Source organism: Chelonia mydas, chromosome 1, assembly GCF_015237465.2.
Source record: "Chelonia mydas isolate rCheMyd1 chromosome 1, rCheMyd1.pri.v2, whole genome shotgun sequence".
Lineage (NCBI taxonomy): Eukaryota > Metazoa > Chordata > Testudines > Cheloniidae > Chelonia > Chelonia mydas.
In genome coordinates this window covers 163,135,213-163,159,659 of record NC_057849.1, presented here as the reverse complement: position 1 = coordinate 163,159,659, position 24,447 = coordinate 163,135,213, and the positions used below count along the sequence as shown (strand labels likewise).

Here is a 24,447-nt window from a genome sequence, read left to right as displayed (position 1 = left end):
CTGTCAACCTTGCTACTGCCTCTTGAGGGGGTGGATTAACTACAGCGATGGGAGAACCCCTTGTGTCGCTGTAATAAGTGTCTACAGTGGCTGTAGCTGTAGCGCTTGCTGTGTAGGCATACCCTCAGGAACTCAGTGAGGACAAGTACTTAGCAGGATTGAAACAGGGACTGGACATTTATATGGATTTTAAGAATATCCAGAATGATCATAATTAATGATAAAATTGTGGACACGGTATTAAACTTCATGTTTCAGAGCTTAAGCCAGTCTTGAACTGCTAGAGATTAGGCTGAGATCTGGTATGGTAGAGGTAGATTACTAAACAACTTCCTACAACAGGGTTCTGACACCTTCCTCTGAAGCATCTGGTACTGGCCACTGTCAGAGACAGGACACTGGACTAGATGGACCTTGGGTCTGCTCCAGCATAGCAATGCTTGTGTTCCTAAATGGGAGCTGAGCTCTTTTGAAAATCTGATTCTATGGAATTCTCCTCTCACTTACACTAGAGTACATAAGGAATACCTCCACTGAAGTCAATGGAGTTACACTAGTGTAGAACTGGAGTGAGAGGGAAATCAGATCACAGTGGTGATATTACAGCATTTGGGGTGGCTACTGTGTCATTTATTTTTATAAGGATTTGCTTTTAATTCTTGTTCCTTTTCCCCAGTTTGTTCCTTTTCTTCTCCTGTTTTTCATCCCTGTTCTTTTTCTCCTGTGCTGCTCCTCTCCTTCCTGAATTCCCTCCTTACAGCTTCATCTTGAGTCTAAATTCAATGAAATCTTCTGAATCTTCCTCTTCTGAATCTTCCCCCAGCCACCATTCTCTCTCACTTCCTGAGTCTCTTTTCCTTCCATTTGCATGTACTGTGTCTTAGTGCTGTGCTCTTGGGACACGTGCGCTGAAGCCAGCCCCTGGGCAGAGAGTTCTAGAAGCCAGCTGGGGAGGAAAGCTACAGATGGCATATGGGCAGGGCCGGGGTAACCACTAGGTGAACTAGGCGGCCGCCTGGAGCGCCAAGATTTGGGGGCGCCAAAAAGGTCTCCAGCGGGATGAGCGGCGACGAGCTCACAGGTGGGAGGCGGCCGGGTGGAGGAGGGGCGGGCTTGGGGTCGCCCCCCCCCCCACGCTGATCACTCTCCCCCGCCTCTCCCCCTGCAGGTGCCAGCTCCGTGCCCAGCCCCGGCTGCCCCGGACCTGAGGAGGTGAGGCGGGCGGTGGGGAGGGAGCGCTGGGCACCCGGGCTGTGGGGGCGGGGGGAGAGGGAAGGCTTGGGCTGCCAGGGAGGGGGCTCCATGTGCTGCCTGGGGGGCTCTGTCCCATGATGGGGAGGCAGGGGCCTGCTGGTGCTGGGGGCTCGGGGGGGGGGGACCCTGTGTGCCAGACTCTGGGGGGAGGGGCGGCGTGGCGTGGCTGGCCGGCCTGGGGGAGGGGAAAGCGGGGGCAGGGCTGTATGCCAAGCTCTGGAGCTGGGGGCAGGGTCCCGTGGTCCAGCCAGGCTGAGGCGTGGGCGAGCTGGGCCGGAGGGGGCTGCGTGCCATGCTCTGGAGACGGGAGCAGGACTCAGCTATGTGCCGGGCAGGGCTGGGGGGGGGCGTGCTGTGTGCCAGGGTGGGAGAAAGCAGAGAGGGGTCGAGGGGGGCTGCGTGTCCGGCTGGGCGCTGTGAAGGGGGGGGCTGTGTGCCTGGCTGGGGGGGCTCTCTATGTGCTGCACTAGGCTTTGGGGGGTGAGGTGGGGGACCAGCAGGCCAAGCCGGCCAGGGAGGGGGCTGTGGAGCGAGGCGGAGTGCGCTGGTCCGGGTTTTGGGGGGTGGGGGGGGGGACACTGTGTGCCTTGCCAGGCTCCGGAGGGAGGCAGGGAGTTTGTGTGCCAGGGGGCTCTGGGGAGGGCTGTGTTCTGGGGAGAGTGGCAGGGGTGGGTGGGTGAGATAAGCTTACTGCTTCGCTACAGTACAAAGTGGCATGACGCCCATTTTTCTCGTCGCGTGCAGCCGTTACCCATTCTGACAGGCTATTTATCATGCTACGTTTACTAGTTTTCGGAGGTTGTTGACTGAGGCTAACTATTTTTGTTGAGTTGTTTCAGATCTAAGACTCTGGCAATTGCTGCTGCATCATTTCGCTAATATTTTGTGTCAATTGTGTGTGAGTCTGGGGGGAGGGGAGAGGAGGGGAGGGGAGGGAGAAGGGGAGGGAGGGCGCAAGGTGAAAGTTTTGCCTAGTGCGCAAAATATCCTTGCACTGGCCCTGTATATGGGGGTGACGTTGTGAGAAGCTGAACAGGACTTTGGCTGTGCAGAGTGGAGGGACGGACCAGTTATGCTTTCTTGGGTTATGACTCTTTATAGTGAGCTAGCAGGGAAGCCTCATGCCAAGCATAATCCACACCAAGGGAGAGAGGGAGAAAAATAAGAGAAAATTACAGAGCTAAGAATGGAGACTCAATCCCTGCATCCAATCCACAAAGAGAAAACTCAGAAATATGTGTCGTTTTCAATCTGGTTTTGCTGAGTCAAGTCCAGTGTAGTATTAACTCTCACAATTTTATTGTGAGACTCCTGATAATATATAAGGTCTTTAAGCCCCAGCTCCTGCATTCATGTGAATATGTGAGAATCCTAGCTTTCCGTTTTAAAAAGGTAAGGTTTCAGACCCACATGGTTACAGAGAAAAGCATGAAAGTGCTTTCCAGCCCCAGTTTACCCTAAAGTCTCGAAGGCAAGTAAAAAGAATTTAAAAAATACTGTTTTTTTAAAAATCTCATGAGTTTTGAAAGTTTGGGGTTGGTAATGCAGCACTTAACAATTCTCTTTGTTGTAATGATCTTCTTTGTCTGTCACTGTTCCTTGGGAGACTTCATGCTTCTTCCAAGCCAAACTGTGTCAGTGGTAGAGGTGAGTTACAGGAAGATTCACTACAGTCACAATTAGTAGTTTGTCATGGTAAATTATACAAAAAGCCAGTGTCAGATCAGGAAGAAAAAAAGGCAAAAATCACACATTTACAGTAAAAAGAATAGCATAAAGTCAAGGCTTGCCTTATTTTAATACAAATATTCTTTATTTGGGGGATTAAAAACTCTTTAAAATCATTAAATAACATGCCATTCATAATTTAAAGGCATTTAAAACTACAGTTATGATGTCTGCCAGTTCAGCTCCATAGCAGCAGTATAAAAAAATCACCCTTTGCCAAGGAAGCAGCTCTCTTCAAAGGCCTTTTAAATTATGTTAGGACCATGACTTTTCCCCCAAAATCCAGAGAAATCATAGAATCTTGACCCCTTGTGAGCATGTAATCTTAATTATAGTTTTAGTAACAAAAATCATAATTCAGATAACTGTTTCATGCTCACTTTTCAATCTTTAAAATCTCTTTATGTTAGACCAATATAGAGCTTACCACAAGCACTTGTCAACATATAAATAGGTTAGATTGAGGCTTTTATGCCACAGGCCTGAGAGGGAGCTGTGCAGAGCTCAAGTACCCCAGGAACAATCTAGTGGTAAGGGCACTGGGTTGAGATCCAGAAGAATTTGGTTCTATTTCCAGCTGTTCTATTGGACCTGCTATGTGCCCATGGGCAAGTCTTTCCACTTCTCTCTGCCTATTTCTCCTGCCACCCTTTGTGCAGATTATAAGTTCTTTGGGGCAGGGGACGTCTCATACTATCTCTTTTACAGCGCCTAGCACAATGCAGCTCCGATCTCAGTTGGGGCAAATGAAAATAATAGTAATCATAGGATGGAGTAGATTACTTTGCTGGTGTGTTGACTGCACACCATGGGCGGTGTGGCCAAGACCATGGCCCCACCTCCTCCCCACCCTTCTTGCTCCCAAAGGGAAAAGCAGGAGTGGCCAGTCCCTATACTCTACTGGAAGCAATTCAAGGGGGATGTTACTTGTTCGCCCCAGTGTCAACATGCATGTGCCACTCTTAATCTAGCCGCAAGAGTTTTGCTACTGTGGCTAAATCCTGCTCACCTGACTCCTGCAGAAAATCCCATTGACTTCACTGGAACTACTTGCAGGAGTAAAATGAGCAGGTTTTGGCCTTACATGAAGTGTTTAAACTCCAGCTCTTTTGAATGTTAACCTGTAACGAACTCGCTCATATTGTGAATGGCAGCAGCGACCGAGGAGGGTTGTTTTATAACTTACAACTGCCACTCCCATACTGCACACTAAGGTCTTCATTAAAATTTACACGATTCAAGGAGCTGAGTTTGCTCAGCTTGCAGTGCACTGAGGGGCAAGGGACTGAAAGCAGACAGATTCACTCTTTGCTCAGCTCAGTCATTAAAAGGAGAAATAAAGACGTACTGCAGTGAATATTGGTTTTAATCTGGTATTTTATTTCATGTAAAGTCTTTCAGTCTGGTATTATTTTAATTAAATGGATACATTGGTTATTATCAGCACAACCTCTTAATTAGAGTGACAGGCAGTTCACTAAGGTGTCCCAATCACTGAGTTTCTACTGTAATCACACTTAATAGATGTACAGCTCTTCGCATCTTGAAAACGCTGACAATCATTAACTGAGTTAATTACCCCTCATGGTACCCCCTGTGAGGTAAGAAAGGGTTGTTACCCACATTTAAAAGATGGGGAAGGCTGGAGTAGGGAGGGCAAATGACATGTCCAAAGCAACAAAAGGACTCCGAGGCAGAGCAGCCATTACACATGATGGAGATTTAGAGGGTCCCCTGTGATCGATCACAGGACCCTGTGGGGGAAGAATATCAATCAGAGTGTAGTGATTTATGTGCAGTGCATTGTTCTCCTTACGGATTAGCAAATGAACTAAAAAGTAAATTCTTCCTTCTCTGCATAGATGGTGGCTTGCAGTGCAGGAAAATTGGTAGGATTCCTCTGTGCAGCTGGAACACCCGCATAAAAAAAAATAGTGGGTGCTCAGCACCCACCGACAGCCCCGCCGATCATCCCCTCCCCCTCCCACCTGCTGGCGGCCTCGCCAATCAGCTTCTCCCTCTCCCTCCAAGCACCTCCCGCCCGCTGTGGATCAGCTGTTCAGCAGTGTGCAGGAGGCGCTGAGGGGAAGGGGGGCAGCAAAGGGGGGTGAGCTCAGGGCAGGGGCGGAAAGAGGCAGGGAGGGGGTGGGGCCTTGGGGAAAAGGATGGAGTGGGGGTGGGGGCTGGGGCGGAGTGGGGGTCGAACACCCCCAGGGAAATGAGGAAGCCGGTGCCTGTGCTGTGGAGTCCAGCTTTCTGAGGACCTCCCTGCACAGAAGACTGAGGTGGGAAGGAAGTGGGACTAGCTGATCTGACCATTGCCCCCTGCAGAACAGGGACTCTAGGTCTCCAGAGCCCACTGCAGCCCTAAGGCTGGAGCAGTGGGCATAGACTGACTCCATTCCTGCACTGTGGCCTGGGAGTGGGATTCCGCTTACCTTACAGAGATCTCCTGTTATTTGAACTCAGTGCTGTGAAGAAGATTGGGCCCAAAGTGTGATTGCCTAAGTTCCTGCACAGTGTAATAAGCATGCCGGTGTTTATTACAGTGATCAAACATTCAAAGAGAGATGCAGGTTTAATGAAATATGATCCTATACAAAGGATTGTTATTCACTGAGATCATTGTTTTGGTTTTTTTCTTACATAATGTAAAGAATGCTATGTTAATTCAGTATTATGGACCATTATATTGATGATGGAGAGTATATATACACAAATTCAGGAAGTTTAAAATTATGGTTCCCACAGCAGCCATTACTCAGCCACATGACACTTATATATTCAGCCAAAAGAGTTGTCACAAATAGAAAATACTACAATTTGCACTAGCGGCCAGAGTTATGGTTGCTGTGGGAACTGTAACTTTGAACTTGTTAATTTCTTGTTCTTGTCAAATCTCAACCAAAATCTCAAGTTCATGTGCTGCAGGTTTTTTATTTTTGACATATCATGTATTTTCACAGAAGTTAGAGGGCTTTTTGTTTTGCGTGACATTTTGCACTTGTCTAGAAACTTATTAGCAAAAGTTCTGTGTATTTACATCACACATTAACAATTTAATTTGTAGAAATTAGCCTTTCATACAGACAAGTGAGCCAACAGCTAGGGCTAACTTGAATCCCACTCCTTCAAAGACTTACATCTGTGCTTGCCTTTATGTAGTGTGAGTAGCCCCACTGATCAACACTAAAGGCTGCCCTAACTTGAACCGCTACTGCAATAGGCACAATATAGGCCTCTGCAGGGGCACAAAGAAGTGGGAACACAGGTCTGCCCTGGCAGTGCCTCCTCATACTCCTAATCTAATCCCTCCTACCTCTGCTTCAATCTTATCCTGCCTCTAGTTCACCCTGAAATGTTTCCTTGTGGCCAGGGTTCCTACAGAGATTGCGCAGAGCCCTCTGAGTCTAGCTGTAACAAAGAGGCTGTAGGGCTCTGAAACCTATAAAAGAGTAGTTATGTTAGCCAACACTTTTTTGTGTTTCTTGTGTAATGCATGAAAAACAAACACTGATAGAAAATACTGTAAACAGTATCGCAATGACCTTGTCTCTTACATCCTGAAATATGATTAGCACCATTGATTTTTCTTATCTGTCTTCCAGAAAGGGTCTTTTGATATTTGTGATGCGGCTTAACTACCATCACCTGCAAGGCTAGTGAATGCACCCAGTTAGTTATGCTTTGCACCTAGGGAGTGAGAAGCTAATTGGCTCCTGGCCAGAGGGGGTAGAGCTAAGCCATAATAAGTAGACTGAAGGAACTCAGTAGAGGGAGAGATAGCAGGTGAGATCAGTCTCTCTGGCTAAAAGAAGCCATGGGTTAGAGACGGAGACAACTGGGCAGCTTAGGCTCCTGCAAGGGAAGCCCTGAGATAGGGTCTGATTATCGCTACAAAAGTTTTTTTTTCCTCCTGCTGATAATAGCTCATCTTAATTAATTAGCCTCTTACAGTTTGTATGGCAACTTCCACCTTCTCTGTATGTATATATCTCTTCTTACTATATGTTCCATTCTATGCATCCAATGAAGTGGGCTGTAGCCCACGAAAGCTTATGCTCTAATAAATTTGTTAGTCTCTAAGGTGCCACAAGTACTCCTGCTCTTTTTTCAGTAGAGAAGAGAAGACTTAAATAACCCAAGAGGGCAGAAGAACTATTCAGGTTCATTTAAACATTTGTTTGGAGTTGTTTATGATGCCCCAGAAGGGATCTGAACTTAGGAGACTTGTCCAGAGGGCTAAGACACAGAAGACCTGGGGTCAGAGACAGGGAGCCGGAGGTGGTGCTGGAGCCGAAGATAGTGGCAACGTCCCACACCAAAGGAAGGGGGTGAGAGAACCCTGCCACATATTGGTAGTAGAAGTGGGGTTGTGGGGATCCCACCTCAGAGGAAGATACCAACTGTCTTAAAGGTGAGAAGCAGACAAACAGATTAAGACCTTTTTTTTTTTCTTTCCCTCTGGGGAATATGGAGGATATGGTCTGCACACTGGCAGTCCTTCAGGAGCCAGCACATATGCTCTTTTCTTGCATCTATTACAAGGGCAGTAACAGCAAGAGGCTCAACAGGCTCAGCAAGAACGTTTCCAGCAATGCCTAGAAAAGTGGACCCTAGAGCCCCGGGTAGTTTCAGGAGAAGACAATTCTGCCAGAATAGTACCCGGTCTGGCAAAATTGGGTCCAGGTGATGAGCCAGATGCATTCTTGCGCATTTTGTGGAAGGTAGCAATGGCAGTGGGGTGGGGCAAATCCTCCAGGGCAGCTCAAGTGGACCCATTCCTCTCAGGAGAAGCTCAAGTGGCCTACTGAGCTTTGTCCGATGAGCAGGCACGGCCCTATAGAATTGAGAAAGAAGCCATTCTGGATAGGCTGCGATTGACCCTGGAAGCATACCAGCACCAGTTTAGGATGGAGCCTTTCCCTTGTGCGTGTGTGTGTGTGCGCGCGTGCACATGCCCTGGAGTGGCAGCACAGTGTTTACATCACCTGGCCATGCAGTGCTTACCGCCCCACATGAACTCATTAGACAAGGTGGTGGACCTTGTAATATTAGAACAATTCCTAAAGGTTTTGCCTGTTGGTTGTATCTGGAGATTTCAGCTGACTTCCACTGATAATACTGAACCACCCAAATGAAGTTAGTTCAAGTGGCTATTCTATTCTAAGAGACACAAGGTGACTGAGAACCCCGACCCTTGGATGGCAAGGGAGACGCAGAGGGGGAGAAATTCTTGGGCTATCTAGTACCTAAGAAACGAGAAGAGGGAGTGGTGCCTCTATCGTCACTGGATACCCGAGACAGGCACCTGGGGATTGGTCAGGAAAATGTGGTGGTGTGTTTCTGGTGTGGTCAACCGGGTCGTATAAGAAAGGACTGCCCACTCACGGAGTGTGGCTGTTTGGATTGTTACTACAGCCCAGTCTGCAGCTAGGGATGCTCCCTCAGTAGGGGGTGCACTCCAGCCTACAAATAACTGCTAATGTGGCTGGACACAAAATGAGAGGACCGATTGACTCTGGGTGTGGGCACACACTAATTCAAGGGAGTAGTCTCCCAACTGTGAAAATAGATTGGCAGGTGCATATCTTGTGTGTGCACAGAGTGACATGACCACAAACAGCAGAGGTAGAGACAGAAATGCAAGGTCAGAGGAACAAGCTGAAGGTTAGTATAGTAAAAGACCTCCCCGGCCCATAACTATAAGCAGAGACTGGCCTAATTTCCCAGCCCTATTATGAGAGAGAGAACAAGTTAACCATAAGGTGACTCTTTCTCAGACATGGGCTATTGGGCCAGGCAGCCCAGAGGCAGGGCTGCGGTGAATGGACTCAGCAGACTGGGGGAAGTTAGTCAAGAGAGTCGAAGAAGAGACGCCAAGTTGACTACAGGCCCAGGATACGCAGTTACACATGATAAACCAAGAGCTGGAGGAGGTGAAATTCTCATGACAGAAAATAACAGAGGAGGCCACAAAAAAAAGCAAGACCTGATTCAGACAAGACTAGACTTGGTGTATGAAAATAATTGTCGGCAGCAGCTTCAGCAGGTGCTAGCTAGATTGCAAGCCAGGGAAACATGTGACAAGGGAGCTCCAGCCTCTAGAAGCTGAGAACAGGCCCCTGCAGAACAGGAAGCTGATTTGGTGAGTTCATGGAGAATGAACATCCTGAATGAGGATCCGGGAGAAGCTGCCTTGATTGTGGACCCTGACCCACCACCCCAAGGGCAACTGAGGGAAGCCAGACCATGCATGGAGAGATTCAGGAACTTTGAGAAAGATTAACTGTTGCAGTCAAGGCCCTACAAATGGAAGTCCAAAATAGAGAATACTGGAAAGAATGTGATGAAGATGTGCAGGAGGACAAACATTGTTTGTTTACCCAAGTACATGACTTAGAGGAAGAGCTGGAGAAACTACGGGCCCAGTACAGTGAAGGGGAGAGAGTAACCTGATGCATACTACCTTGGAGGGGGTGTGTGTGTGTGAGATGGAGCTTAACCCCCATCATCTGGAAGGCTAGCCAATGCATCCCATTATGTATGCTTTGCCCCTGGGGAGGTGAGCAGCTACTTTACTCTCCAACAGAGGGGGCAGAGCTAAGCCATAATAAGTAGACTGAAGGAGCTCAGCTGAGGGAGAGATGGCAGAGGAGACAGGTCTCTCTGGCTGAGAGAAGCCCAACATTAGGATATGTAGACAGAGACAACAAAGACAGCGAAGGCTTCTGCAAGGGAAGTCCTCAGATAGGGTCTGTCAGTAAAGAAGGAAAGACTTCAGCAGTCCAAGAGGGGAAAAGAACAACTAGTCAGTTTCATTTGGAACTTTTGTTGTGACTGGTTTATGATACCCAGGAAGGGGTCTGAATTTAGGTGACTTGGCTAGAGGGCTGAGACTCAGAAGACCTGGGGCCAGAGGCAGGCAGCGGCAGGAGGAACTGGAGCCAAAGATGGCACGGGATGTTGCCTCTGATGCAAAGGGGAACTCCAGGAGTGAGTGAGCCCCACTACAATATTCAATAAGTAACTGCATCTTAAAAGTAAATCCTTCTGTTATTCCTAAAGCTTAGTGAGATTATATGTCCCATCCACGCTTGCCTGTGTTGCATAATCAGACCTGTTTAGGCACTTAGCTAGATTCTGAGCTCACTTATATTGGAATAAATCCAGAACAACTCCTTTCATAACATAACTCTTTTAGCCTGTGGCCATAACCAAGTGAAGGGGAATAACAGCCTAAATCTGTTAGAATAGGTTTGATACTATGCTATAATAAAGCACTTATATATCTCAGTAATGAATGTGGCATAAACACCTAGATAGATTTGACAGAATATTAGCTCATGGCAGAGGTATGGTCTAGGGCTGTAAAAATGGAGTTAATGTTAGTTTTTTGCTGGAGAAGGTTGAGATATTTTAACCTGGATGTGACTAGTGGCATTCTTGTGTGCTGTTACACTGAAGGAAGTTTTTCTGGAAGGCAGCTGCCTGCAACTATGCTTGCAAACCATGGGTGGCAGGTGAACCGCTGGCTGGGGGAGGCTAGCCCATGGCCAGCGCCACCCTCCCTTGCCCCCTTCCCCTGCTAGAGCCCCCCGTCCCTGCAGCTGCCAACCCCCATCCCCACTCCCAAGCACCGGGAGGGCCAGCAGTGCATGGCCCACCACTCCAGCACAGGGCGAGCAGCCCCAGCACCTCCAGCCTCCCCCACCACTGAGTGCTGGGTAATTACCAGACTTATCAAGCTCTGCCCTTGTTTATCCTCTAACACACGAGACAAACTGACAACATTATCAAAGATAAGAGTCAGACACACTAGGCCATTTGCCACATACTATGAAGTAATTATTGTTTAAAATGTATTGTGACAGGGTCAGGCCAGATGGCTACAGGAGAGTAATCCTATTGGGATCCGGGAAGTGGGCGGGCGAAGCCTGCCCACTGCTAAAGGATAAGCCCCCCCAGCCTAAGAGGGGGATCCACAGGACCTGGACTCCAAATGATTACGGGGGACAACTAATGAAATAACAGGGACAGGAGTGTGGTCAAAGGGTCAAATGCAGGGAACCGGGTGGGGACACTGAGCAGAGAACCCCGGACAGCGCCCACTGCTCCTCAAAGGCATCAAGGGAGCCAGTGGATGCTGCCCAGAGGAACTCTGCCTGGATACGTGAACGGATGGAGGATCGGAAATAGTCCCCACAGTCACAGGAGACTCCATTGGCCAACCTCCTCACTCTGGTTTTATAGATGGCCATTTTAGCTAGGGTTGACCAGGAGATCCCGTGACTTTGTGGGGCCATGGATAGGGAGTGTATAAATAAGAGTGGGGACAGGGAAACAGCTCCTAATGGGTCGGGGCAGGAGAACACAAAGGCCGCTCTCTGGGGGTCATCAGTTGGGAAAGGGAAGGAGACAGCCCCGGTGGCGGCAATAACATTGCAGGAGGTAAATTGGATAGGGGTAGGAGCAGGGACAGAGGCGAGGGTCTGGGTTTTGGGAGGCAAGCAGCTGGATGGTGGCGCCTCCTGATCAGACTCGAGGGTTAAGGAGGTGGGCAGGGAGCTCTCAGTGATACCGGGCGGGGGCTCTATGATGGATTTAGTGGCCACAGCATCAGGAGGTGGATTATCTTCTGTTGGGCCCCCGCCCGGGAAGGAAATCGATTGCTCCGCACTAATGGGGGGTGCCCCTGGCGACTCGTGTCCCGGCCGCATGGCGCCGGCTGTCACCTGAGCAGGCTCGGTGGTCGTCAGCGGGGTGCCATCAGCGGCCGGGTCGATGGAGGAGTCCAGGGGCTCCTCGGAGGTGGGAGCAGAAGCAGCAGTTGGGGGAGGGAGCATGGGGAAAAGAGGGGTGGAGTGAGGTCACCCAAATCGAGGTTTGCTGGCAAAAGGTCGTCCTCCCCCTGGGCGACCGGGGTCAGATCTAGGGCTTCGATCTCCTCGAACATGGAGGAGAGGACACTTGCCGTCGCCCCGAGGTTCTCCCCGCTGGCACCCGCCACGATGGTTGCCTTGGGGTTCACAGGGGCTTCGGGTAGTGTCAGGACAGAAGGGGCTCTATCGGGGGCCTCGGAGGGGAGGGTCTTCTGTGGAGGGGAGACACTACCTTCTGGTGCTACCACGTCTTTCCTGGCTGACACCGGTGGATGGGACGCACTCGTGGGCAAAGCGGAAGGTCTGGCATCGGTGCCCCCTTCCTGGTCTTCCGGGGGGCCTCTGCATCAGAAGGAAGGAGCAGAGCTCAAGCCTTCCGCTTGCCCCGCTTCCCCTGTACTCAGGCCCAGCCCTCCATGACATCATCTGGAGGCTGGCTAGCAGGGGTCGTGTCAGGGGGTAAAGGCGATGGCTCAGGGACTTGGGGGGGGGGGCGGCATAAGGGAGGGAGGATTCTCCCTGGGGCAGGCTCTCTCCCATGACTGGTGGTATCTCTGCCACAACCTCCTCCATAGGCCCCGCCAGATTGTCAGCAGCGAGGGCGGGGCTCTCCCGCTCGTCTGGGCGTTGTAGGGGAGGTGCCCCTTGGGCCTGAGCGGGAGAAGTGGTGGCCCGAAGGGGGGGGGGGGTGGGTTCGGGTATTGGGCGGCCAGGGGTGTCGGCAATGACGGGGCCGATGTCCTGTCAGGTCTCGGGGATCCCAGATGCCCCTCCTTGCCGGGCTAAGGGGCAGTCCCTCCGGACATGCCCTGATGCCCGGCAGAGGTAGCACTGGGCTTCCCCCGTGGAGAAATACACCTGGTAATGGGCCCCCTGGTGGGGGACCCGGAAGGACCCCTCGAGTGCCTCTCCGTCACGTGCCACTGACGGCAGTAGAAGCTGCACTTGCCGGCGGAAGGAAAAGATGTGACGGAGGGTGGGGTCCTTGCAGCCCAACGGGAGAGGGCTGATGACAGAAACAGGTTTCCCCAGGGTGGAAAGGGCGGGTAACAGGGCAGCATTGGGGAGAAAAGGAGGGACAGAGGTCAGGACCAGGCGGACGCCCAGGTCCTCTAGCGGCTCTAGGGGGACAAACACCCCCCCCCACCGCCAGGCCCCTCTCCACCGCCTCTTGGGCAGCAGCCTCCGATGCTAAGAAGAAGACAACCTTCCCAAACATTCCTAGATGTATGCAAATTGTCATTCACACCCACCAAGGTAGAGGAGGAACTTTGTCACAGTATATAGCAAAATAGGTGTGAATGACAATTTGCATACATCTAGGAAGACAAGGCCCTTGTCCTGAGGGACTTGAAATGTAAATTAGAAAAAAGATTAAGTTGTGAGAGACAGCACTGGCAAAGTGATCATCAGTGGAAGGCTCAGGGAAAGAAGTGATTTTTAAGGAGGGGTATAAAAGAGGCTGGGTGACACACTCAGAAAGAAGGCAGCAATTTTATGCAGGAGTGGGCATTAAGGGAGATGGTATTGAAACAGGCTGTAAGTCACAAGTGTGATAATGAGACATGGGGAATACTAAGGAGCATGGGTGGCAGGTATAATAGGCTAGGAGAGACTCTGCCTCCCCAGGTGCTGCTGCTGGACCCCTGGTTGCAGGGTTTTGGGGGGAATTTTTGCTTTATTATGCCCATGCAGGTTCCGGGGTGGCTGAGGAGGTGGTATGTGCTATTCAGCTTCCTGGATTCATCAGTAATCTTTCTGGACTCCAGGGAGATTACTGATGGACCCAGAAAGCTGAGTAGCAAATACCACCTCCTCAGCGGCCCCCGGAACCTGCATGGGTATATCAAAAGCTTCTTTCGGCAAGAGTTAGAGGTTTTTTCCCTGCAGCAGCTTGGGGTCTGGGGAGGAGAGGTGCGCTCGGCTGCGGCTGACCCAGGGCAGCTCCGGGTAGGTATGGGGGGGGGCATCGGGGCAACTCGGGGCGGGGACAATGTAGCAGGAAAGCCAGGAACACAGTTTGAGCAGAGGAATTTTTTTAACCACAGTCACTTTACTCATAAGCACTTGAAAGTTAGGCCTTGTCTACACAACCAAGTTTGGATGACAAAAACTGCCTTATGTTGACAAAAAATGTCCATTTTTGGTGACAAAATGCAACCATCCCAACAAGAGACATACATCCTTTTCCTCTAAATTTTTCTTAACAAAGTGCCAGCGTAGATAAGACACCACACTTGATTTCCATCACTTTAATTGACCTCTTGGAGGTGTCCCACAATGCCCATTGTGACCGCTCTGGTCAGCAGTTTGAACTCCACTGCTCTGCAGCCAGGTAAACAACCATCCGCCCCTTCCCACTTGAGAAGCCCCTGGAATTTTTTAAATTCCATTTCCTGTTGGCTAAGTGTGGAGGTCTCATTGCATCTTCCCAGGTGACCATGGCGGGTTATCGCACCAAACGCTCTCCCCTTTGGACCACTGCTGAGCTGTTGGATCTGATCAGTATATGGGGAGAGGAGGCTGTGCAGTCACAGCTGTGCTTGAGCCGTAGGAATTTTGAAACCTATGGGCTTGTGCGAAAAGGGCTATGATCAGGACACGCTGCAGTGCAGAGTGAAGATAAAGGAGCAGAGGCCGGCATACCATAAGGCAAGGGAGGCAAACCGTTGCTCTGGTGCTTCACCTAAGACCTGCCAGTTCTACAGGGAGCTGGACGCTATCGTCAGTGGCAACCCCACCTCCACCACCTTGTGGGCTTGGAGGCCGCGGAAAGAGGACCTAACCCAGAGGATGAAGTTATTGATGAAGAGCTGGAGTTAGATGAGGATGTGCAGCTCCCGGCGGGGTGACCCAGTGAGGCAGGCAGCCAGGAACTGTTCTCCGCTCCAGAGGTGTCTAGCCAGTCTCAGCAGTTGCTCTCCGGCAAGCAAGAAGCAGGAGCTGAGACTTCTGGTAAGTGGCTGTGGTTTGTGTAGTGTGGGGATGGGTTCAGGGTGTAGAAATGTGGAAGGCTGGCTGTGTTTTTGTGAGAGGCACATTTCCCTGTGTAGCTAATCAGTACGGCGGAATAGAGTGTTATGCACACCGAGATCTCACGGAATCCTCCAGAGAGATCTCCAGGAAAGTTTCCTGGAAATACTCAGTAATCCTCTGCCGACGGTGCCGTGGCAAGCAGCTTTGTTCCTTCCCCCATTGTAGGAAACTTTCCTGCACCATTTGGCAATGGCTTGTGCAGGGACCAAAATGGCACACAGGCGAGCAGCATAGGGAGCAGGACAGAAGCCACAAGCATGGAGTAGATGTACCCTTGTTTCCCTGCTTACCCTTAGCAGTGAGATGTCTGCTAGAATTACCCCCACCTGTGGAAAAGTGTGAGAATTTTTTCTTAGTATGCTGCACCATGACCTTGTAAAGAGCGTGTGCTCTTTTTTCCATATAGAGCGTCCCGCTGCCCCTGCCAACACTCACCATGCTCTGGGGTTCGCAGAGATGAGTGCCTGGCAAGAGTCAGTGAGAAAGTGATTGCAATGTTGCAAAAGGTGTATTTAACTGAAACGTTTCAATGCTGTGTGTGAATTTAACAATCCCGCTTCTGTGCATTGTCCCCTGTGCTTCACCAGATGTGGCCTTCAGGAACACCCCACACACCCCAGCTGAGTGTCTCCGCCAGATAAGAAATCACCCAAGACACAGCAAAGAAGACATGTTCCGGGAGGTCCTGCAGTGCTCCAATGCAGAGAAAAGGGAACGCACGGAGTGCTGGGAAGCCAAATGGCAGGACAGAAAAGAGAATCAGGAGTTTGTTAAGGACGCAACTGAGTGGATGATTACAGTAATGGAGGGGCAACCGCAGATGCTGAAGTCCTTGATAATGCTGCAGACTGCAGCACATTCAGAACACTTTTCTATGCCCTTCCCCTCCTCCCCCAATTCTGCCTGTACATTCCTTTCCACTTTCCGGAACTTCTCGGTTTCCCATTCACTCCACCCCCTCAGACAACTTTTACAATGATAACTAGACCTACACACAGCTGTGAAAGTCTGCCCTTCCCTAGTTCCTCCTTTCCCACCAAGCATCTTTGTGTGTTTGTGTGTGCTGTTTTTTGTGCAATAAAAGCAAAGTTTTCAAAAGGTAACTCAGCTTTATTTGTTTTCTATAAATTGAGATTGCAGGCACTATCAATACATGCACAGGCATTCTAATCATTTGCTTACTGGCATATAAGGCCCCAAATGTCGCCATTGCATCCTAGGAAAACTACATGTAATGTAACATTGCAGCACCAATCACGGAGATATGCATTACTGCTTCTCATTTTCAAAGTGTTGCCTCAAAGCCTCCCTGATTCAAATTGCTCCCTTCTGGTCACTTCTGATAGCCCAGGTATCTGGCTGCTCAAAATCAGCAGCCAAGAGGTCTGCCTCAGCACTCCACCCCCAAGCAAACCTTTCACCCTTAGCTTCACAGAGATTATGCAACGTACAGCATGAAGCTATGACCATGGGAATATTATCCTTATTAAGGTCTAACCTGCCATAAAGACATCACCAGTGACCCTTTAATCTGCCAAAGGCACACAGTCATCTGGCACCTACTCAGGCTGTTGTTGAACCACTCTGTCTGCTGTCCAGGTGTCCCATGTAAGGTTTCATGAGCCATGGCTGCAAGGGGTACGCCAGGTCTCCCAGGATCACTATGGGCATTTCAACATTCCCCACTGTAATCTTCTGGTTTGGAAAGAAAGTTCTCGATTGTAGCTTTCTGTGCAAGGTGTGTTCCTGAAGATGCATGTGACATGCACCTTCCCGGACCACCTTGCGTTGATATCAGTGAAACACCCATGGTGACCCACAGGCTCCTGAAACAGCATGGAGAAGTACCCCTTCCTACTGATGTACTCCATTGCAAGGTGCTCCATCTGGTGCCAAAATTGGAATATGTGTGCCATCTATTGCCCCTCCACAGTTAGGGAAACCCATTTCTGCAAAACTGTCTACTATTTCACACACATTTTCCAGAGTCATGGTCCTTCGTAGCAGGATGCGATTTATTGCCCTGCACACTTGCATTAACGCAGCCCCATCGGTCGACTTCCCTACTCCAAATTGATTTGCGACTGAACAGTAGCAGTCTGGAGTAGCCAACTTCCACACAGCTATTGCCACACACTTCTCTACAGATAAGGCAGCTGTCATTCTGGTGTCCTTGCACTGTAGTGCTGGGGTGAGCTCCACACACAGTTCCAGGAAGGTGGCTCTCTGCATCCAAAAGTTTTTTAGCCACTGCTTGTCATCCTGCACCTGCATGATGATATGATCCCACCATTCAGTGCTTGTTTCCCGAGCCCAGAAGTGATGGTCTACCCTATGCAGCTGTTCTGTGAATGCCAAAAACAATCTAAAGTTGCTCCTATCCATATCACGCAGAAAGTCGGGCACCTGCGAGTCTTCTTCAGTTAGGAACTTCACGATAAATTGCACTGCCCCCCATGATGTCTTCGTGACAGTTAACAGAGCATAGAAGAGAAGTGCAGGATACATCCCTTCTCACAAAGATGCCAGGTGCACAGCAAAGAAGGGCCATTGCAAAAATGCTGTGAAAGAAAGCTGGAAGCCCATGGAATGCTGGGACAAAAAGCAATGCATCACGGGACATTGAGCCCGGTCCCAGGATGCGTTGTGATCTGTTCTGTCTTCTCACAACACCTAGCGACAGAAGATGTCGAGCTGGACTGTGGGATAGGTACCCACAATGCATTGCTCACACTGTCGATGATGGTGCCCCCACTGTGGATGTCAACAGAGGGAGCGAGTGTGAGCATGAGATTTCCATTTTTATTGTGTCAACTTTTGGATGTCAACATCACTTTTGTCGACAAAACTTGGTAGTGTAGACATGGCCTTAGAAATCTTTGAATAACAACAATCCTGAGGCTGAGATAGACTTCCCCTGGTCTGATCTCAATCTTGCCTGCATTTCAGGCTGGGCAGAATCTGTTCGGCCCGCTCTCTCCTGCATGTTTCTCTTATATGTGGCAATGGTTGATTCCCTGCACAGAGCTGACCCAACTCTTATGTACAGCCTCTGTCTCTGGTCCATGTGCTTCAGCAGAGCTGGGAAGCCCTCATCTCTCCTTTGTCACGTTTGCCTCACTTGTGGGCCCTTGTGTAGTAATAACATTATTCCATGGGGCTGGCTGGTCCAGCAGTTGGAAAACAATCAGAGTCACTGGCCTTAGGTTGTGGTATTGATGGCTAATCAATGAGTTAGAAAATGCCTTTCCTGAGCAGGTCAACTATCTGGAATGCAATACAAGGCTGCCTTCAGGCAAGCTTAAACGTGTTGAACTCATAATGCAAAATGAAAATCATAATTAGATACAGATATATCCTACTCTGTCACAGAGTCATTTAAAGGTGGCCTTCAAAGAGGGGGAAAAAAAACAGGCTTCTGGGCTCATGATGTAGAAATGTTTGTAAAATGAAGCAGAAACAAGTGGTTCAGCTTGTTTTTAACAGTAGAAATTCAGGTCTTGTCTGCCCTGGAAGATTTTATGGCAGCATGAAATTGTGACATTACAAAACACAAGGGAGTGAAAGCTGAGCGCATGAGCGAGGAAGGTATTTTTAATCAGACTCTGTGTTTTTTATTTGTTCTTGTTCACGTATATTTACCTATGTGTAAGAGGGTGTGAGATAAAGGACCTCTTTGTTAAATGAGTACCCCCATGAAACATTAAAAGCCCATGAGGTGTCTGAGTTCTGCAAAGCAAGGCCATAGGCTGTAAGAGAAGCACTTGACAAGCAACTAAACAAACTCCAAAATGAAGGGATATTAGTTCCAGTACTTTCCACTGATTGGCAAGTTCCAATGGTTTGTGTTGCCAAATATAATGGTTCTTTGACTGTATGCTCATTATAAAACACTATTAATTTGGTATTAGAGTGGTAACAGTCAGTATCTATTACCTTTCTGGCAAGAAATATTTGGAAAAATGGTAGTATGAAATCCTCACCCCTTCTAGTCAGTGGCAGTTATGCCATTGAATTCTATGGGTAAAATCCTGGTCCCAGTTTGTTGTATACCTAGGTTGCATTGGTGTAAATCAGTAGGTCTCAACCAGGGGTCTGTGGCCCCCTGTGGGGCCACAAGCAGGTTTCAGGGGGGTCTGCTAAAATAAACCAGAAAGCAGGGCCAGTGTTAGACTCGCTGGGGCCCAGGGCAGAAAACCAAAGCCTGAATCCCACCACTTAGGGCTAAAGCCAAAGCCTGAGCAACTTAGCTTTGCTGGGCCACCTGTGGCATTGGGCCCCACACCATTGCCCTGCTTGCTACCACCTAATGCCAGCCCTGGTTTTTAATCTACTGGGTATGGAGAAAAACAGTTGTTGTGGCACAGGTGGATTGGGGAATTTTTATATCATGTTGGGGGGCCTCAGAAAGAGAAAGGTTGAGAATCCCTGGTGTAAATGACTACAGAAGGCATAGGGCAATAGAGAATCAGATCATTTCAGTGCTGTTCACACCGGGCTACCATGCAGTGGCAAGTGCCCTTGCATTCTGCTTTCTGATGGTGTTCGTAAACCCCTTTCTCTACATTTCAGAATTTCTGCCTGGATGTAGCCAGACTACTTTCAACGTCTCCTGTGAGATTGAATGCACACTTATCACCCTCAATGCTTGCTGACATGGGACTGTAGGATTAGACCCTATCTTCCCTGTCCGCTATCATCTTCAGGCCTTACTTGCTACCCCTCATTCAATACAATGCCTTTTTTTTTAAACTCAAGGAAACTTAAGATGCTGGTTTGCCTCCCTCCCAAGTTGGCTGAGTCACGTCCTCTTTGTCTCATTTCTCTTTGACAATTTTAAGGCAGTAAGAGATTTTTCAAAATAGTATGAGCAAGATTTTACATCTCATGGATATTCATGGTGAAACTGATATGGAGGAGGGCTGCTTTGACTATCAGGCTGTAATGGAATGATGGGACCAAAAGGTTCCATGAGAGTTGGAGATATGTGTCAACTGGGTTATTAGCAAGCAGATAAGCCTAGAAGCTGGATGAGATGTGCCCGGCTAAAACCCTGGTCTGACTAGAAGCTGGATGAGAGGTACCCAGCTAAGAACAATAATAAAATCTATCTCCAACTAGGGATAGATGGGCCTTACAAGCTGCTGTCTAACTAGGATATTCAAACTGTGAAAGTATCAATAAACAGAGTTCTTGTTTTATCCTAATATAAATGGGATAATTGCAATTTAGCCCCATCGCCACAGGCTGAGGGGGTGTAAGAACGTAAGTGTAGTGATGAGGTAATTTTTTATAAAAGACCCTGTAATCAAGCTTGTGACCTTTTTTATGTAACAAGCCCTGAAGATCTGATATTCTCTTTGTGGAAGCTTCAGAAAGCTCAGCTTACTGTGTGCAACAAATTCCAGCCATTTGTAATGTTGTAGGATCACAGCCTTACACCCAACCAAACGTAGGTAAGAAAGAGAACTGCCCCCTCCCAAAGTAAAGGAGGGCACCCAGCGACACACACTGAGGTAAAAACAACAAGAAGTCCTTGTGGCACCTTAGAGACTAACAGATTTATTTGGCATAAGCTTTCATGGGCTAGAACCCACTTCATCAGATGCATGGAGTGGAAAATACAGGAGCGGGCATAAATACATGAAAAGATGGGAGTTGCCTGAAGAATCTAGCCACTGATCTCCCTCGGCACAGGATTGAGGCTGGACTACCCAGAGGTACATGCCCCCTTAGCCCTCAACCCTGCCTCCACACTGGTCTCTTATACTCCGTCTGTTATGCCCCCAGGGCCTCCCTTCAGCCTTCACCTGAAAAGGCGGGCTCAGAGCGAGGGGCGGCTGCCCCTTGATTAAGAATGGGGCGGGCGACAGCGCTCCCTCTCCCGATTGGTGGGTTCGGGTGGCGGATTCTGCCGCCTGGATTGGCTGAGCCTCTTTCGAGGCGGGCAGAGCCGCGCAGGCGAGCGTTGTGATTGGCTAGGCGGCGTGGCGGGGCTGCTATAAGTGGCGCGGCAGGGAGGCGGGAGGGGGCTCGGGCGCTGGCTGTGGTACTGGTGCTCGTTGGCCCGTGGTAGCGCGGTTGGCTGCGGCTGAGGAGCGGGGCCATGGCGACGGTGAAGGCAGTGTGCGTGCTGAAGGGGGAGGAGCCCGTGAAGGAGCCTGTGAAGGGCCCCGTGAAGGAGCCCGTGAAGGGCGTCATCTACTTCGAGCAGCAGGTCGGGCACGGGGGAGGGGGGCTGTGCGCGGCCCGGGGCGGGCTTGCGTTATCTCGGGGGGGGGGCGGGGAAGGCTGCGGGATGCCGCCGAGGTGAGCCCTGGGCAGTGCGCGGGGCTCTGCGGAGCTCTGGGGGGGCGGGCGGGAAGTGCTGAGTCACTGCGGGCGGAGCGAGCCGCGCGGGGTTCCTCGGGGGCGGGGATACGCGGGGGGCGGGCTGGGCCGGGCCGGAATAGGCGCTGCTGCCCCGGCGGGAGCGGGGGCGCTGGCCCTCAACCAGCCGCTGCCCGCCCTGATGCAACCGGCAGTGCTCGGAAGAGGAGACTGCGCGGCTACAGAGGTCAGTGCGCGGTCGCTCGGCAGGCGTTGGCTGCCCGGGGCGGCGGCATGGAAGGGCTGCTCCACAGTACGAGCTCTTCCCCTCCGCCCCCCCGTCCCGCCTCCTTTTAATGGCGTCCAGGATTTGATTTTTTGAGAGCTGTCTCTGAGCAGCTTCGCCGCCTGTGGAGTAGGGAAGTGCGCCCTTTGAGTCAGGTAGCTGAACCGCCACCTCCACCGCGGCCCCTGTTACTGCTTGAAATGGCTTTCAGGAGCCAGTCTCCCGCCACTCGGGATCAGCGGGGACAGAGCTGAAGGGCTTCTCTGCGCTAGAGAATTGAACCACTTGTGACTGCACGGGCTAAAGCGCAAGTGCTTCAGTGTGACTACGTTGGCTCTGCTAACCCGGTTCACGTTCTGCCTGTGTTCTCCGTCGCACTTGCCTAAATCTAGGTTGTGCTCACCTTTGTGCATTCTGGAAGACTTAGCAAAGCCACCAGTGCATAGGGGACAGTATTGGTAGGACTGACTAAATCATATTCAGTTTGTCTACCTCTATATTTGTGACACAAAGCAGTTGAACTTAAGCTTTAAGTTCCTAAACCTGCTGAAAGGCTGTTTCCTGAACTAGTTATTACACCAGTTGTAGACTATTTAATGTATGTCTGCACTGCCCACGTTACAGTGTGGCTGTGCTGTGACATGGGCAGTGCAGACACGCTTTGTCGCTGCGGGAGAGCTCTCCCAGGAATAATAAAAACAACCCACCCTGAATGAGGGGCAGTAGCTTTATCACCGGGAGCGTGGCTCCTGGCAATAAAGCACTGTCTATACCGGTGCTTTTCAGCACTAAAACTTGTTGGGGGGGGGGGGGGTCTTTTCACACCCTGAATGATTAAAGTTTTAGCACTGAAAGTGGCTGTGTAGACATAGCCTTAGTCACTCTGGATGTGAAGTCTTTTGGGCTGAACTATGTAATAGTATGGAAAACTGGGAACAACTTTGCTTTGAGTGTTCTCTGCAGTTGGGCACTGACACCCCCACTACTGTGTCTGTGCTGGCACGATGCAGTTGGCACTGCTGTAAATGAGGGGCAGGGCAGCCATGACACCTTGCTGAGCCAGTGTTGCTCTGAGATCATCTTGCTCAGCGCAACCAGTACTTGGCAAGACTTTTGTGTGCTAATGCTCCTTACTTGAAGAGGACATGTATCCATAAGTGTTACTCAAATAGTAATGTGCATAACAATGGTTCCTGGTAAACAGAGCCACTAAACAGTGCATGGGAAACATAGTTTTATAACTGACCTATTAAACTAAAGAGGTAAGGCAGGTGGGGTAATATCTCTGGCCCAACTGCTGTTGGTAAGAGACAAGCTTTTGAGCCACACAGCTCTTCTGCAGGTGTGGGAAGGTTGACAGCAAAATGCAAGGTGGAACAGATTGATTAGCATAAATAGTGAGCACATATTGTAAGGCAGTGCTACTCAAAGTGGTGGTCCGCAGACCGGTGCCGATCTGTGAGCCATCAGCTACTGATCTGCATGCACATTTGGGGGGGGAGGGGGGAGAATAGCTTAAGAAGCTCTGTTGTAAGGGACCATTCAAGGTAGAGTAGCCTGCAATGCCTGCACAGTCATAGGAAAAAGGGGTGGGGGGAGGTGCTTATCTGGTGTCTCTGTTCAGTCCATGATTTTTAGTTTAGCAAAGTAGTGATTTTAAACTCCCAGGCTCATCTTTTTTGAAAGTGTTGTGCAGGTTTAAAGCAGTTAAGCAGTATTCAGTACCATGGAAAACCTTTCTTGGACAGCATACTGCTTAAACTCTTGTCTTCAATCATAATTATCAAAAGTAGCACCTACATGGAAATTCTGCAGATAGAAATTACTAAACTGCCTACCTACGAGGGCTGAAAACAGAGGAGATGATCCAGAGGTTAAAATATCCTTTACATAAATTTCCAGAAAAAAACTAGGCTAATTAAGATTACTTCCAGACTAAAGATAAAGGAAAATCACTGTATTTATACTGCAAGCTGCAGAGTTTAAAAATACCTTATTTTCATGCTTTAAGGTGAAGCGTATACACGCCCTTGAAAAGGCACATAGCTCTTGATAAGGGTCTTAAGTTATCTTGTTGGCATCAATATTTTTCTGGAACAGCGATTGTGTTTTGGGATTATAATACAGAAACCAATTTTCCTACTTTACGTAAGAGGTCAGGTCAAAAGACTGCTTTATATCTTCATTTGAGGCTTGAATCAATAAGTCTTCGCTATTGCTGGATGGACTGACTATATTTCATGAAGTCAGTTGTCATAACTACTGCATCAGTTGTACAGCACTTTGTAGTTGTGAACAAACTGTGGGACTGCAAGGTGTAATCTCTCCATTGATTAGAAAGCCTCTGTTGCAGTTTTATCTGCTGCCTTAAAACTCTACAAGTCCTCAACTAGTTGTTATAGACTAATAGAGAAATAACTTTCTTTTTCCATTTGAAGGGTAATGGACCAGTAACGCTCTCTGGAAGTATTACAGGTTTGACTGAAGGAAAACATGGCTTCCATGTTCATGAATTTGGAGATAACACAAATGGTAGGGTTCTTGTCTGGGCTCTCTTGCTATAGCTAAACTGTATTCTGACACCTTTAAGTTTATTGCACTGGACATGATTGTCCTTAATACCATGTCTTGTGGTCCTATAAAACTACTGTAGTGATACTTCTACTGGAATTAAACTCCTGTGTAAATTCAGTTTCTGGGTACTGAAATAAAAGGAAAGCAATATAAAATGAAGGTCTGTCCACTAGTTGCTAATAGCAGTATCTCACTTCAAGAAACTGATGGTATATAACTGCTGCATCTGAGCTACTGATATTCTAACACAGTAGCTTTAAATCTGAAAGCAGTTGGGCAAGGGAATGGAATGGAACATGAGATCAGCTAGCTCAAATTTGGATAATGTTTATCTGGTCTGCGCCCACTACTGGGTGGATAGACTTTCAAAGTATCATT

At 49.2% G+C, this 24,447-nt stretch overlaps 1 protein-coding gene and 1 long non-coding RNA gene across 4 annotated transcripts in view; both read left to right on the top strand.

Moving 5' to 3' along the window:
• Positions 1-1,044: 1,044 nt before the first annotated feature.
• SOD1 (superoxide dismutase 1) overlaps positions 1,045-24,447 on the top strand; it is a 28,861-nt gene continuing 5,458 nt past the window's right edge. Inside the window, exons 1-3 of one of the 3 annotated variants that reach the window (XM_043538290.1) lie at positions 1,045-1,081; positions 1,169-1,212; positions 23,934-24,027. In XM_043538290.1, coding sequence (XP_043394225.1) covers positions 1,060-1,081; positions 1,169-1,212; positions 23,934-24,027 — 160 coding nt within the window. In that variant the 5' untranslated portion in view covers positions 1,045-1,059. Of the gene's footprint in view, positions 1,082-1,168; positions 1,213-20,886; positions 21,118-21,317; positions 21,457-23,933; positions 24,028-24,447 lie in introns of those variants that run through there. The other 2 variants (XM_037905247.2, XM_037905257.2) reach the window with 2 other exon arrangements.
• LOC122464091 lies at positions 13,866-16,285 on the top strand. The gene is made up of 3 exons (XR_006287959.1): positions 13,866-14,199; positions 14,300-14,819; positions 15,488-16,285. It is a non-coding gene; the product is annotated as an uncharacterized LOC122464091 (long non-coding RNA).